The 16,841-nt window shown below is 45.2% G+C and overlaps 1 protein-coding gene across 7 annotated transcripts in view; it reads left to right on the top strand.

The window, feature by feature from the left end:
- Nucleotides 1-16,841, top strand: part of FHIT (fragile histidine triad diadenosine triphosphatase) — a 1,048,086-nt gene that overhangs the window by 1,027,682 nt on the left and 3,563 nt on the right. For all 7 annotated transcript variants that reach the window (XM_060271291.1, XM_060271290.1, XM_060271293.1 and 4 more), the window contains one exon: nucleotides 8,695-8,805. In XM_060271291.1, coding sequence (XP_060127274.1) covers nucleotides 8,695-8,796 — 102 coding nt within the window. In that variant the 3' untranslated portion in view covers nucleotides 8,797-8,805. The remainder of the gene's footprint in view (nucleotides 1-8,694; nucleotides 8,806-16,841) is intronic.

Genomic DNA, 16,841 nt, shown 5'->3' with positions numbered 1-16,841 from the left:
TGTTCTCCTCTGGATATATCCTCTGGTGCAGATAACACTGCTACAAATGTTTGGAAGCCCTTTGCCAAGCTAGTCTTTCCTTTCCAAGAATACCATCTCAGCTGGAGCCAAAATGGAATTTGGTCAAGATCTGAGATATATACCATTCAAAAAATTGAGTCTGTATATTCAGTAGATTATAATAGATTAGGAGACTTTATTTCATATAGATCAGAAACATGATTGGCTGCATAATTTTGGAAGGTGCAGAATTCTCCAGATGGCCCAGTGAGTAGATGGGTGCTCATATAAGGCATTTTAGGTCCAGGCTCCAGCCAGGCAGCTGTGGGAAACATCTGGCTCCACTTCTTAGCTGGAAAGTTCCCTACCATGGAGCAGGCAACACTAAGAGGTTTTACAAACCGGAGTGGGCTTTAGAGTGGTCCACTTAGACATGGAGAACCTGCTCTTGTGTTTTAGAATAATACCCCAACTGATGTTATTACTATACAAGACTTTTGGATGTCCCTGGCTTCACACAAATAGGGATGTGCAAAATCCCCTTTTTTCACTTCTGTGAAAAGTGGCCATGCTTGTTTGAGACATTTAAATAAATACAAAGGTGATGAGATGGGGGATCTTGGGGAAGGGGGAGGCAATCTGCTAGGACCACTTGGCAGCAGGTAGGTGAGGTAGGTGAAGTCAATGACTACCTAGCTCTGCTACAAAATTATGGAACTTGCTGAGACAAGTCAGATGTTTGACCGCAGCTTCAGGAGCGCTATCCGTGATCCTAAAGGCATACCTTGGTCACTCTACAAGGTGCTGATTTTTGCCTTCCCATGCCGCACCCCCCTGCCTGTCTGTGGAACCAGGAACTTCTGGCCTCCCCTTCTTTTTCAGATATTCACCTCTCCTTGGTGGTGAACAACCCCTTGAACCACAACACTTCTCACATTGCCTTGGATCGGATGATCATCCCAAGGTTCATAAACCATGGTTTGGGAAACCATGAACTAGCATCAGGACCAGAACTAGCATCCTCCTTTAGGGCTCTCTTCCTCATTTTGTGAAGCACAAATCCCATTTTGTATGAGTTCCCTGTTACTTCCAGACTAGAGAATTCTTGTTAATGTTGGCTCATGGCAAACTTGGAAAAGAAGCCAGGCTCACCAGTAAGGATGCATTGAGGAACTCCGACTTAATAAACTATGGTTAATGAGGAGAGGAGGGAGAAGTTCCACAGTGCCAGAGAATGTATGCTGCACAAGCAGAACATCAACACTTGATACAACCCACAGTTTCCCGCTGCTCTTCGACGTTTTTTTTTTTGTTCACATGGTTATTAGTTTTGCATTGGGTTATTTCTCAATGGTTTTGCATTTATTGATTTCAGTAATTTATGGACCACTCAATACCACAGTTCCTAAGCAGTGTCTTTGCTTTGTTACTTTGGGAGCCGCCTTGTGTTTTAATTTTTAAAAGCGGGATACATTTTCCCTCTGAACAATGAAAACTTGTCTCAGTGCTACTTCGCATCTCTGCAAGCAGCCCTGTTGTTAACATAGCTCTTATTGACAGGGAAACTTCAGGAGTGAAAATGCAACGGCTGAAACCAAGCCATCTGTCTTTTCATATATTGTTTGTTGACCAATAAACTGGGATTATTAGCATATCTCCATATTCTGCTCACCCACCCACCCTTTTTATGTGTGCTGTGTTTTTCCAGATCCCAATTTTGCTGCTAGCTATAGTGCTGTGCCCTTTTTACATTTCCCTACGCAAATTTCATCCTGCTTAGGCGGCGATGTTACATTAGAAAGCCATTTCCTACCGTAGCAAGGCGTATATGATCCAATAGCTGTAGGCAAATTAACCACATTATTGTTGTTCCACTGGCAGAAAACTCATTTTCATTTTGATATTAGCTCCAGGTATGTTATAAATCCATCTTGTAACATTATTAAAAGGGGATATTTTTTTATATTTTTTTGCAGGGCGGGGGAAGTAAGGGTAAAAAGGCTCAGTGTGTAACATTGGCAACTTCTGCTTCCAGCCCTTAGGGAGGGGCTTAAAATGAATGCAAATTTCATCATATAAATTCTATGCAACTGGAAAATGGATGAGCGAGAGGAGCGACCGTCGCCTTGGCTGCTGTTTTATGTAACAGGGTTACAACGGTGTGTGGAATGAATCGGCAAGCAAGTTATGGAAGACAACAGGCCTCACGCTTTTAAAACTGAGGTTCTGTCTTCAGCGAAGTGCGGGAGTTAAAGGAGAAAGTCCGGAAAATAGTAGGTATATGTGTTGGGCTTCAAGGGGCACCAATTTTATGAGACAGGGTGTGGAAAGCTTGACACTACAGCAGTTGCAGGTGGAAATGGTAGCCCTGCAGCTCCTTTCTTCCCTCCACCCCTGACAACATCTAGGGATACTCCGTGTATTATATATGATGGCATGTTGGTGTGGGGGCAGGGATTCTTCGGTCACAAGATGCGTAGGGGCATCTTGTCTATCAAAATAGTCTCTCAAAAAAAATTCTCTCTCAGAAACTTCACTGTGTGGTTTATCACCACAACAGCTACTCACTTGGGATTTTAGTAAAGCAAACAGTCTCATTCGTCAGCACCTAAATGATATCGAGCGTCAGAACAACTTGGCCACAATAAGGAAATTTTGCCCATGGTATGACTATTTTCCACCTTCCCATTTCTACTCTCTGGCACCAGATCTGCATAACCTGTTGTTGTTGTTTAGTCATTTAGTCGTGTCCGGCTCTTCATGACCCAATGGACCAGAGCACGCCAGGCACTCCTGTCTTCCACTGCCTCCCACAGTTTGGTCAAACTCATGTTGGTGGCTTCGAGAACACTGTCCAACCATCTCGTCCCCTGTCGTCCCCTTCTCCTTGTGGCCTCCATCTTTCCCAACATCAGGGTCTTTTCCAGGGAGTCTTCTCTTCTCATGAGGTGGCCAAAGTATTGGAGCCTCAGCTTCACGATCTGTCCTTCCAGTGAGCCTGCATAACCTAGTAATTCTAAAATACAGACGTGCTTTTACTCTCGCAAGATTGAATGTATTGCCCTCAGCTGTACTTGAGGGGTGATTCCAACAGATTCCACACGAAAAATGCTTAGGTCCCTGTGGAGATGGCAGTCTCAAATCAGTGGCGCATGCCCTTCTGGCTTGCACTCTTTATAAAGACTTGAGGATGAGATTATCACCCCTCTTTTATTGTCCATTCCGGGTCGCCCAACCACTGCCACAGTGTCCTTTCTCTTGGCAGATCAAGGTGAGCAGGTGACAGCAAAGGTTGCAAGCTTTTTAGCTGGGGCAATCAGAATAAGATCCACTATTTGACTATTGATTCAAAACCCTAAAATATATTTTAAATAAGTGACTTTTTATTTTTATTCTTTGTATATCGTATTGTTGATTTATTGCTATGGCCGATGGCTGACTCAAATAAAGATTCATTCATTCATTCAGGTAAACACCTGCTCACTGGGTTGAGCTTGTGTTCAAGAACAGACCAGCAGCTAGTGGAGTTAACACTTTGCGGTGATCTAAGTGTAATTTTGTGAGTTCATAGATAGCTGTGGTTAGGCTATCTCTTTTCAGGAGGGATCACGGATGGTGCAACAGCCTAAACTGGGGCTAATCCCGCCATGTGTTGGATTTTTTAGGCACATCCTGTTTCTTTGCTGTGTGTTGTTGATTCAAATCATCTATTTCCCCCTTGTTGTTTAAAGCTGTTTCCCTGATTTCGTTTCGTTTCATTTGGGGGGTTTGAGTTTTCTAGGTCTAGGAAGTCATGGCACAGTCCAGGGTATGATTAATGGATCATATATCTTTCACAGGGCAATAATAGTTTCTGGTTTCTGATGCCCTTGTGGATATGGCTATAGAAAAATCCACCCCCTTGGCTCATCCATCTGTAGATAGGAGGTTGAGCCAAAGACAAGAGTGCAGAACCAGTGGAGATCTAGAAGGTGCAGCATGGTGTCAGAAGGAAATGAGAAAGGGCTGCATTTGCCCTCGTGGCTTAGAGGTTCAACATCCCTATATTAAATAGTTATTGCCTGCCTTTAGATCTTTAGGTTTATAGACAATATAAATAACTTGATATAGGGACGTGAGTTCCTTTTCTTTTTAAATAACTTGATGCGAGCTTTCTCTGCCTGTCTCATTCAATCATTCAATGCACCATGCTCCTTCTAAAGGGAGATTTCAAAGAGATTATAGGTGGATTTACAACTTGGGGGAAAGGGAGGCTGAGTTCTATGGAATGGCAATTTGACATATGTTGGTTTGTTTTAACTTGGCGGAACAAAATAAGCAGTGGTGCATGCTAATGGTATTTTTCAATTCCCTCACCCCAGTTCTACACCCCAGCTAATATCTGGGAATCTGGAAGGATGAAGATGGCCTTTTTCTTTACAAAAAAAGTACTGTGTTTTCAAAATGAAAATCTAAGCCCAATATAATTTCTCTTCTTATTTTAGGCACAGTGCTGTTAACCTTTAAATGCAATCAATCTTTGATGATGCTAAGGCTGCTCTGTAGGGATGGTAATTGATTCTCAAACTTGCGGCCTACAGAAAGACTCTACTATTCTGAGTTTCACTACGCAGCTGCCTCCTGTAATTATGACTGGGGTGTTTCCCATATTTTCTGTGGGCACCATCATAGTTTTGGAGGAACTTGTGCTGTCAAGGTTCATATAAAGCAGATCTGTCTAGAAAGATGGATAACGGATTTGCAGGAGATGTTCAGTACGTAGGGCCACAGGGTTAAAAATAGTTTGGATTCACAAGCATGTGAATGCTGCACTGTCAAGTGGGGGCTTTGCATGTCTGAATAAGATTACAGATTGATCCTCATATTAAAGACCAATCCTTTCTGTCAGAGGGTCGTCGTGGCTACTCTGGAGTAACTCCGCTTAAGTCCAGTTTGTCTTCAAAGACGTTTATTGTGCTATTTATTTACAGTGTAGAGACAGCTTAAAACATGACCTCTCATCCCGAATCAGAATCCGGCAATGGCGTACGTCTGTTCCTATGCCAGCAAAGTAGTCTGGGCACCCCCAAAACGCCGCCCCTTTGACCTGTGTTGCGGCGCTCTCCTTACTTCTGGTGCCGGAAGGAGTGATGCCCTTTCAGCTTCCTCCCTCAGCAGTCGGTTCCCTGGCTCTGCAGCATCCCTAAGCGTCTGCCTGCATCCCTCCGCCCCCCCGAGCTTTCCCATTGTTCCTCCCTCTGATTTCTCTCCTCCTCCGAGTCTCCCCCTCCCCCTCTGGCTGCTTCAGAACCACTGGTGCTCTCTGTACTTGACGAGGTGGGCGTCAGGATGATGGGGGCTGGCTCCCTGTAGGGAGTCACCCTTACACTTTCCTATAGTGACGGGGTATAGTTTGCCTAATTCACACTTTGTGGAATGGCACACCAATGCTGAAATGCACCCACACTTCTGTGAGTTCTGCAACCAAAAAACCTCTACAAAAAACGTGTTTCTTAGGAGAAAGTGTGCATGAATATGCAATGCCAGATTCAGCGTTCTCTGTTGCATGAGGTTAAAAGGTGAAAATAATCTTTGTGCAGTTTGAAATCCCATGCAGCAGCTGTGCTAGTGGAAGATTGCAAAGCAACCAGTTGTGCAGCAAGAAGTATGGGGGTTGTAGCAATCTGTTGCATAACCAGCCGCAAGAACCATGCTCGCTCCCTAGGCCTTTCTCTTGTGTAAACTATTCGGCTAGCGCAAGCCATTCCGCAAGGGCAACTTGTACACAGCTAAGGAACTTTAGCATAGTTCTGCACTGAGTTCCTCCCACTTACATTTGTGAAAACGGTGCATTAAAATTCATTGTGTTAGGGGAAATGGCTTGCAAAAGTACTCCTTTGAAAGGAAAGGCAGAACACACACACACACACACACACACTCACACACACACACACACACAATATACCGTAGTTTTCCGTGTATAACATGCCCCTGTGTATAAGACAACCCCTATTTGGATTAAATCAATAAAATGGGGGGAGATTGGCCAGAATTGTTAAGCATTTTTGGGGGGGGTTGCCCAGAGTTGTTGAGCTTTTTGGGGGGATTGACGAAAATCTCTCACCCGCCTGACCGACACTACCAATAGCACACATTGCCAAAGCCACCAATCATCTGACCAATCATCGCCAGAAGCCGCCAATCGCCCAACCATTTGTCACAGCAGTAGCCAATTGACAGCAGCCCTTGCTGCACCCACAAATCACCCGCACAATCACCACTGACAATCTCCTGCTCGTGGCTGCATCCAATCGCCTGTCCCCCATATGCATTATCCGTGTATAAGACGACCCCCAATTTTTAACATTAAATTATAATATATATTTTTTTAAAAAAAACCACATCGTCTTATACACAGAAAAATATGGCATATATCTTGGCAAAATTGTGAACAAAACTGTGTATACTGAGCACTAGTAATGTGCACTAGAATGCTGATGATTTTCTGTGAGGACTTTAACAAATTGCAAACGGATGTGGAAATGTGAGCAACTGAGCTTAAGGCTGGTAAACTGGAAAACCAAGAGAAATCAAAATGGATAGATTTGTCCATTTGTTTCACACTGCATTGTCTCAGCATTTTCAGTGGAGTCACTTCACACATCCAGCTGCAGAGTGGTGTAGAGGATAGGAATGGTGTTCTCTGCTTCCAAGTGTTGGATGTCATCCGCCAACCCACACATTAGCTATAAATTTGCATCTGGATGGAGTGAAAGTAGCACTTGGTAGAACACGTGATCCTGCAGCCATTCATGATGCATATAGATGCTCCCATATTAAATAATAACAGAATCAGAAGCTCCCCATTGTGGCATGTCTGGGTTGGGGACCGGGCTGATCAAGACGGACGTGGTCTTGGGGTGAAGTTAGTGAGCCCCGATAAGGGGACTCACCCTGACCTAGGTAAGACCTGTGGCAACTCTTAGGTGCTTTAAAAAAAGGTAAAGGGACCCCTGACCGTTAGGTCCAGTTCTGGACGACTCTGGGGTTGCAGCGCTCATTTCACTTTATTGGCCAAGGGAGGCAGTGTACAGTTTCTGGGTCACGTAGCCACCATGACTAAGCCGCTTCTGGCAAACCAGAGCAGCACACAGAAATGCCGTTTACCTTCCCGCTAGAGTGGTACCTATTTATCTACTTGCACTTTGATGTGCTTTCAAACTGCTAGGTTGGCAGGAGCAGGGACCGAGCAATGGGAGCTCACCCCGTTGCGGGGATTCGAACCGCCGACCTTCTGATTATCCAGGGCTTCAGTTGGTTGTTATTGTTTGAACTCGCCCTTTGTGTTTTTCATCTCCTGATTGCATGAGGCGGTTCGGGGTTTTAATTGTGGCTGTCAGCCGCTTTGGTAGCAATATGATCTGAAAAGCAGTATATAAATTGGATGGATGGGTAGACAGATTAAGAAGTGATACAAGGTTTCCTCCAACCGTTCAAGTCTGGAAATCAAAGCTACATACTGAGCAATCTGAAAGTACCAAGATTTTTTATTAACCCGCCTACTGTATTTCCTTGCCACACAGCCCAAATATATAAACACACTCTTTCCGAGATGGGCCCTCCTTCGAGCAGATGCTTACCAAGGTCTGACTTATTGAGTTTCCTGATTAATTACCCTCCTCTTTTAGCTTGAGCAGAATAAGCACCGATTGTCACTTTTGATCTCTTATAAACAGTGAGGCTCCTTGAATATTTCTTTTTGCGAAAAAGAAGAAGAAGAAAGGGATTCATTTCCTCACCCGTGTCTCCCAGTGTGACATTCTACCCAAGCTGACAATTGGGTCTCGTGTTATTTTATTAAAATCAAGAGTGCTACAGAATGGCATACTTTTCTCATCTTCTTTCAGGCTGCAAGCCCTTGAGGAAAGCACAATGCGGTTGAATAACTGATTCAGATGAAGAGGGTCTCTCTGTCTGTCTGTGTACCTCTCTCTGCTTCTCATTCTTTACAGCAAGAACTTGCACTTTTCAGAAATGTACACCATTACTGCCACCTCCCAAACATAGCTGTCAAGTTTTCCCTTTTCTCGCGAGGAAGCCTATTGAGCATAAGGGAATTTCCCTTAAAAAAAAAAAGGAGAACTTGACAGCTATGCTCCCAAATCTAGGGCTGGATGTGGCTTTGACAGGCCTGTGTGTTCTGAAACTCTTCAACGTACCTGGAGATCATGGAGCATATCTTGATCCAGCTCCACTGAACTGAAATTTCAGCCTTCACGACATAGGAAAATGGCCAAGTAAACAGCTATTTTCGTGGAGGAGAGCCAAGATAATAACTGATATGCATGAAAATTCATATATAGCTATATAATCCCTAGTGCAGTAAGATACGACCTTCGGAGCAGGCATTTTTTTTAAAAAAATTATGAACCACCCTAAAGGTAAAGGTACCCCTGACCATTAGGTCCAGTCGCGGACGACTCTGGGGTTGGGGCGCTCATCTCGCTCTATAGGCTGAGGGAACCAGTGTTTGTCCGCAGATAGCTTCTGGGTCGTGTGGCCAGCATGACTAAGCCGCTTAATTGTTCCTTGATAATTTGTCACCGCCCTCCATGATGGCACCTGGGGCGGAGCGACCCTCCTTTCCTACGCCCCTGCAGGTAGCACCAATTAACCTTATTCTTCATCTTGCCATCCCTCCCCTCCCCTCCCCAGCTCCAGCGTCACGATAAAGAGGAGGAGGATTCCCCCAGCAAGTGGAGATCTGACGACGAAATGGCCGTGGAAGCAGCAAGCCTCGAGAAGTATTTTAAGTGAAAACATGAGGTAATTATCCGGCCGAGGACTAGTATAAACCTTTTGTTTATACAGCACCTTACATATCCTAGAATTATAAGGTTACGGTCCCTAGAATTCTGCAGGCGGATCACGTGAGATGCTGTAGTGAGACAGCAGCTCACAAGATCTAACATGATTTTCACCCTCTCGCCTTGGCCTTTCCCCCAATCCCCCTCATATACAGTAAGGTATGGAAGATGGAAATAGATGTTTTTATGCAGCCTGCCTGTTCCCCTTCAACTAGCCTGCTGCCCTCAGGGGTTATGGAGGAGGCCTACTGATCAGCAGCGTTGAGTGCTAGCCTGGCTGGTTCTGTACATGAAACTGTCCTTTGCCTCAGGCAGCAAAATGTCTTGGGTCTGGCCCTGTGTGAGATACTGCACCTCTCCATCCCCAGGCTTCCTGCCTTATGACAGAACACGCCACCCCCTGTGCTGTGATAACATCACACCCTGTGACTTTGAGCTTTTGTCGTAGGGCTGTTGCTCTGGCATTAGTGCCACCGTGCCAGCTTTCGTTTAATGGGTTTCCCATCTCTGAAATCTTCATTCTGATTCCCACTTTTCAGAACGGACCCGCTGCAAAGCTCAGTGCTCTGCTCCGGAAAAGAATGACATTTTAAAAGGCAAGGCCGTTCCTCAGCGAGGCCTCTGAAAAGTGCATCGCTTTCATGTCCTTCCTTTGGACCCAAAGGGCAGGCTATCCTATAGAAACGGATTGGCCCCCTGAGACCAGTCTGTGATGCAGCGAGATGGACAGAGACATGATGACAGCCCGGCTGCTCTTTCATTTCATTTCACTGACGCTTTTCAAACCATTTCATATTTCTTCTTCAAGGAAGCATAGAATCATAGAATCATAGAGTTGGAAGAGACCACAAGGGCCATCCAGTCCAACCCCCTGCCAAGCAGGAAACACAATCAAAGCATTCTTGACATATGCCTGTCAAGCCTCTGCTTAAAGACCTCCAAAGAAGGAGACTCCACCACACTCCTTGGCAGCAAATTCCACTGTCGAACAGCCAGCTCTTACTGTCAGGAAGTTCCTCCTAATGTTTAAGCCCCAAAAGAGGGGGTGATAAATGTATCACCAGGGTGGTTTCGTTTTTGACAGTCCAATTTAGGAGAGGATCCTCTGGCTAAATTTCACGAACCATTTACCCGTGTTGCTGCAGAGACCAGAACATCGCAGCATGTCCTGAGCTGTTTTGGTACTCTTTAGTTTGTTGAACCCTCTTCCTTAGACTCTTCTTTGCGCGCTGTTGCTCCCCCCTCTCATAATGTCTGCACTATCCAGTGGAATAGGTCAGGGCTGTCCAAAGGTCATTGTCCCTTGAGGGCAGACTGCTGGACCCCCTCAAACTCCTGCTGTGACATGCATGCCTCCAGCATGATCTCAGTGCTCTGGTTCCGGCAGTTCCCATCCCTCGAGGCTAATTAAATATAGCCACTGGGGTACCCTTTATCAAGAGGGATGAGAGTCAAGGGGAGTGCAACTTTGCACCTTCTCCTCTGTCTCTCGGTGATTTTAAAAGTCCTCCTGGATCAGCTCTGTGGTATGGGTAATGAAGACGGTCATTCCTTTCCTGCCTCCAGGGTTGGAGCCAAAAAGTAGCACTGGAAGAGTGCTTCTTTGGCCCCCTAGCAATTTTGCTCTTGGCTTCCTCAGGTCACATTATTATTATTATTTCTCAGGTTTCAGTGAATTCTGATCCTCCCCCTCTCATGCAGACAGCCAAGGAAGTAGTCAAGGAAGCTCTTACTGAGTCTTTATTCAATAATCACAGTGAGAGGTCTCTGTATGCTGCCTACTAGGTTAATGGCGTTGCTCCAACTGAGCTCCTCCCACTCCCTTCCTAGCAAAAGCACTTCCCCTTACGGCAGCCACCAGGGGCTAATTGTCTTTGAGTCCTTTGCTCTTCTACTTTCAATGCACACTGGGTGCCGGGAGAAGGGGGCAGATCAGAAATGCTCTCTAGTGCTAACATCCCAGCTGGCTGCTCTAGCTCTGTCTCCCCCTTCTCCTCTCCCAACACCTCCCAACACTTCTGTTCACCTGTCTCTGAGCTCTGACCTTCCTCAAACCACTGCTGTAATTCAATACTGCCTTCCTCTTCCCTGAAAAGTTCAGGGGAGGGTCCCATCATTCCTCTTCAGTCTCATCTCCCTCAGTCCAGTCCCTGACATCATCATCATTATCATCTATACCCCGCCTTTTTCCTCCAATGAGCTCAAGGTGGTGTACATGATTCTCCTCCTCATTTAATCCCCACCACAGCCCTGTGAGGTAGGTTGGGCTGAGAGACAGTGAGCGTCATGGCTAAGCAGAGATTCGAACCCTGGTCTCCCAGGTCCTAGTCCAGCACGTAAACCACGACACCAAGCTTGCTCAGTATTACCCTCAATGCCATTTCACAGCTACATGAAGTCACTGGGAGCAGTCATTAAGGCAGGCATCCCCAAACTGCGGCCCTCCAGATGTTTTGGCCTACAACTCCCATGATCCCTAGCTAACAGGACCAGTGGTCAGGGGTGATGGGAATTGTAGTCCAAAACATATGGAGGGCCGAAGTTTGGGGATGCCTGCATTAAGGGATTTGGAACATGGTGGCATCAGTACACTGACGACACCCAACTCTGCTTCTCCAGTCCATAACTTCTGAAATCTGTGGTTGTTATTGTATTTATTAGTCAGTCATTTATTTATTTTAATTTTTTAAATATAATTCTTTATTGAGATTAAAATCAAAAATGAAACAAAATATAACAATAAAAACCATACAAATAATATAAACAAATAAACCATACCCAAAACACAAAATATACATAACCAAAAACTTCAAATAAATTGATTAACTCCAATATATACACATCCTTCTTCTGTAAACCGACTTCCACTTGTCTTCTTCCCGGGCTGATTATTAGTCAGTCATTTAAAAGTAAATAAATATGAAGCTCAAAGTGACTTTCCAAAATGAATAGTTATGGCTGTGCAGGGACTGGGTGACAGTGGTGGGCTGGATGAGAATCCTGGTTGTGTGAGAGAGAAGAGTTCAGGAAATAGGTCATTTTCCTGTTCTGGAAGAAGTCGCCCTCCTTCTGAAGAAGCAGGTACATAGCTTTGGGTGTTTCTAGATCAGGCATAGGCAAACTCGGTCCTGCAGAGGGCCAAGTTTGCCTATGCCTATTCTAGATCCATCACTGCCATTGGAAGCCCAAATGACCCTCACAGAGCTATGATTCTCAGAGTTTGCTGGGAAGAGGGATTACTGCAATCGTTAAAACCACTTTGTAGAATTGTAGGTCTGTGAGGGGGTAGAGGTGTCTCCTAGAAACTCTCAGCCCCCTTAACAAACTACAGATCCCAGAATTCTTTGGAGGAAGCAGTGATATCACCATGCTTTATGGTGTGAATGTGGCCCTAAGCCAGGCAAGGGAACATCCTATGTTGAGAGAATAATGCACATGATTCTAAACTGTGCAACATGAAGCTGATTGCCTGCTTAGAAAAGGGTCATAGCCAACTTTGCTACTAAATGTTTTGGCCAGGTTTTCCTTCCTCCTTTGTTGCCAGGTGTCCTCACCCTGTGATTTCCCCCATCTCTGCTCTCTTTCATTGGTTGTTGCCAAAGCTTCTGGAGGGCAGCCCGCTTTGGACGGCAAAGGTATTGGAGAGAACGAAACACAGGGCTTATCCATACTTAACTTTTGCCCCACTTTTTCCAGGCACAAGTTTGCCCTTTAAAGCTCCACATTCCTCCCTTCTACACAAAGGTAAGTGTGGATAAGCCCAAGAGCCCTGCGGTTTCTGGTGTCTTTCCCCATGTCTGCCTATCCCCCAAACTAAAACTGGTTTCAGTCCATCCCTTGCAATGAACACCACTAGCAATGGGCTATAGTGAAAGTACAGCAATATAAAATTCAGAATCAACGTTGGCACAAATTGCACATGCAGGGCTTTACAGAGAGGGGGGGAATGGGAGATTTAAGTGCTTCTTTATTATATTCAAATGACTCCCCCCATCCCCTGTTGCTCATATTAATGGGAAAGAAAGCAATCTGCAGTTCCTTAAGACCTTCTTGACCTGGAAGGCTTTGTAAGTGCTGGCGCTTGAATGTGTTAATGGGAGGAAAGAGAAATTGCAATTGAGGGAAGGTTTGGGATATATATATATATATAATCACATTACAATGTGATTTCTCATTTTGTGATCCCATTGTTCACAGCAAAAGCTTGTTAAATAAGTGGCACAATTGGCCGGCTAATCTGGCCCTGTTGAGCTGACCCTGTAAGACCAATAATTGTATAGGAAGATAACTTGCTCTGAGTCAGCATTAGAACTGCATGACAGGAATGTTACAGATCATCAATGAAAGATGGGCACCTAGCAGATTAAGCTGGAGGGGGAGGAGCTATTGCTTTGGGAGCAACAAATAAGTCTTTTTCCTGCTTTCTGACATTACTCGGCTGGTTGGCTACTGTGAGAACAGGATGCTGGACTAGATGGGCCATTGGCCTGATCCAGCAGGCAATGCCTGACACTCAGCTTTTTCTTTTAAAGAAAAATGTTGCATCAAGCTTGGAAGTTCTGCTATAGTACAGGCATCCCCAAACTTCGGCCCTCCAGATGTTTTGGACTACAATTCCCATCTTCCCCGACCACTGGTCCTGTTAGCTAGGAATCATGGGAGTTGTAGGCCAAAACATCTGGAGGGCCACAGTTTGGGAATGCCTGCTATAGTACATGTGTGTTGCACACACAGGGCTAGATGAGCTTGTTTATGCTTGCAGGAAAGATTAAACAGTAGTTAAGGCATTAAAAGGGTATATCAAGGGAGTTTAAGTTTGGGTCCCTAGTGATGTCACAGATACTATCCAATGGGTAACTGTGACATTTGCAGTGTATGCAACATTCAGACATGCTTGGGGAGGAGGACTGAATTTTCATTTCCTCAATGCCTGGTAACGGACCTGCAAATTTCCTTGCAGTGGAAATGTTACCTTGAGAAAAGAGAACTCCGTTTCAGCTGCCCATCTTTTGCTCACACTGCTACCCAGATCCCATTAGCTGCTGCTTTAGCAACTAGGGTTTAGGGGATCAGGCTGTAAGATGCGTAGGACTTAAGGCATTTAAAACTTGGTTGCAAGCCAGCTGCTGCCACCTAGTTCCCATCCGGCCAAAATGTGCAGCTATTATATTTATGATGCATTAAGCCGTAAGGCGGCATGTAATTGCCAGCGTTGGCACTTCTGTTGTGCAAACTGATGTGTAAGGTAAGCTCTCATGAGAGGGTCATTTAGAAGGCAGCCGTTAACAGGCCACGTTGACGGCTGAAGACTGCTTTTCAGATGTGTGCAGATTCCTAGCATTGTGGGAATCGGGCGTCTCATTAGCAAGATAAACGTTTTGATGTCCTCATGTTCCTGTATTTTTTTTCTTTATAAAAAAAAACACAGAGAGAAATTTCACTCTGATCTGTCAGGGGCACTTGATAGAGCCAAAAGGTTTGTTCCACTCAAGCAGCAGACACCCGCTGACCCAATGGAACCTCCTGTTCCCTGCAGCCATCCAATCTGCTCCAGACGGTTGGGGGAATCATCCAAAGTATATTTGCAGGGGCAGGCATGTGGGGAGAGGAGATGCACATGCGCAAAACTCCAGTTGGTGCCACATTAGATTCAAGCCTTTGAACGGATTGGTTCAATGATTTGGTTGGATGTGGCCCACGTGCCGACAAAGGTCCGTATAGTTAAAGCTATGGTTTTCCCAGTAGTGATGTATGGAAGTGAGAGCTGGACCATAAAGAAGGCTGATTGCCGAAGAATTGATGCTTTTGAATTATGGTGCTGGAGGTGACTCTTGAGAGTCCCATGGACTGCAAGAAGATCAAACCTATCCATTCTGAAGGAGATCAGCCCTGAGTGCTCACTGGAAGGACAGACCCTGAAGCTGAGGCTCCAATACTTTGGCCACATCATGAGAAGACTCCCTGGAAAAGACCCTGATGTTGGGAAATATTGAGGGCACAAGGAGAAGGGGACGACAGAGGATGAGATGGTTGGACAGTGTTCTCGAAGCCACAACATGAGTCTGACCAAACTGCGGGAGGCAGTGCAAGACAGGAGTGCCTGGCGTGCTCTGGTCCATGGGGTCACGAAGAGTCGGACACGACTAAGCAACTAAACAACAACAACAACATATTTTGGGAAGGGGGCAAGAGAGTGGAGCCCTAAGCTATAGCTTGTTTACTTTATACATAAATCCGGCACTGCACAACCTTGATAACCCCCCAAATATTAAAAAAGGGCATAAGCCCAGCAGTGCTATCGGTGGCAGCTGCTTCTCACTGACAGTTGGTATTGCTATGGGAGTTTTGAGGCTGGCACGGGCCTTCAGATAGATATTTTGAATTATGGTGCTGGAGGAGACTCTTGAGAGTCCCATGGACTGCAAGAAGATCAAACCTATCCATTCTGAAGGAAATCAGCCCTGGGTGCTCACTGGAAGGACAGATCCTGAAGCTGAGGCTCCAATACTTTGGCCACCACATGAGAAGAGAAGACTCCCTGGAAAAGACCCTGATGTTGGGAAAGATTGAGGGCACAAGAAGAAGGGGACGACAGAGGACGAGGTGGTTGGACAGTGTTCTCAAAGCTATGAACATGAGTTTGACCAAACTGCGGGAGGCAGTGGAAGACAGGAGTGCCTGGCGTGCTCTGGTCCATGGGGTCACGAAGAGTTGGGCACGACTAAATGACTAAACAACAAACAAGCCCATGTGAATAGGTGGTGTTCCCCCAACTTCTTAAATTCAGCTTCTGGAGTTTTTCCCAGGTGTGTCTACCTTGGGACAGATGCTTGACTGTTACCTTTCACACATGCATGTGCTCCTGGGGTGGTTGGTGCCATATGTCCCTGATTTGAAGCATAATGCCATGGAGGGCCTTGGAAGCACCGTCATCCCGCGCCAGAGCCCCAAAGGGGCCTCTCTCTTGCTAGATGCAATCGATCTGCGTGATCCGGCTGCGACTGCACTCAGGAACTGTTTGCATATAATCCTTGCACAAATACGCATTTTGGTAATCAGCTGTGGATTTTGACACACTCCAAGCCTTAAGTGCTATTCATTATATCACCCACTCAGCCAGCCGTAAGAACCATTAATTATGAAGCAGCAACAGCGGCAGCTGACTCCTGTGTGGATCTCCTCCGTTGCGAGAGACGAGAAAGCAAATCTGCTCGCTCCAGAAAAAATATGTTTTCTGAAGGTCACCTTAATAAACAAAACAGAACAAGAACCACATCTGTCAGTAGCACAGAACAGAGACAAAGTGTTTTCTTCCCGTAAGCAGTTTTAACGATTGACTTTTAAAAAATAAAAATAAAAAAACAGTATGGAAAGCAGAGAGTGGAAAGCCACTCTGCATCACATTTCAGGGGTGGGTTTCTTCTTTCAAATGAGTTTTCTCACAGTAGTAAGAAACAAGTAAATAAGGAGCAATATTTTCCCGCCCCCTCCTTTGCAAGTGAATTCCATAATATTGGCAGAAGGTTTGTAGACAAACAGAACCTGGCGGTGGTGAGTGCTATTTGAAATCTTAAAAACTCTACAAGCAACATGCCGAAAGTGAGGTGGTGGGTGGAAAGGAAGGCTGGGATGAGTGGGTGGGAAAATCCATATCTCAAGCAGAAAATATAAGCATGTAAGAGACAAATGCAATTACTTTACCCAGATAATAATAATAAATAATAATAAATTCTGTTATGTGTATGGGAACTCTGTTCCCCATAGGACTGGGAAGCATTAATATCTGTCACGCTTTGTGCTCTGCCGTGGTGTCTCTGAGTAAAATCCCACTTTACCACTTTCCCCTCCCAAATCTAGCTCAACGAACATTAGCTATCACAGGAGCACACAGTTGTTCAATTGAGAGCTTCCAAACATGACAATCAAACTGTACCTTTCTTCTTGTATCTCTGGCATTGCATCTATCTATAGATAGATACAGATATAGATATAGAT

The sequence above is a fragment of the Zootoca vivipara genome, chromosome 2, assembly GCF_963506605.1.
Source record: "Zootoca vivipara chromosome 2, rZooViv1.1, whole genome shotgun sequence".
NCBI classification, from domain to species: Eukaryota; Metazoa; Chordata; class Lepidosauria; order Squamata; family Lacertidae; genus Zootoca; species Zootoca vivipara.
Note: the sequence above shows the minus strand (reverse complement) of the source record. Positions and strands in the feature narration are given on the sequence as shown.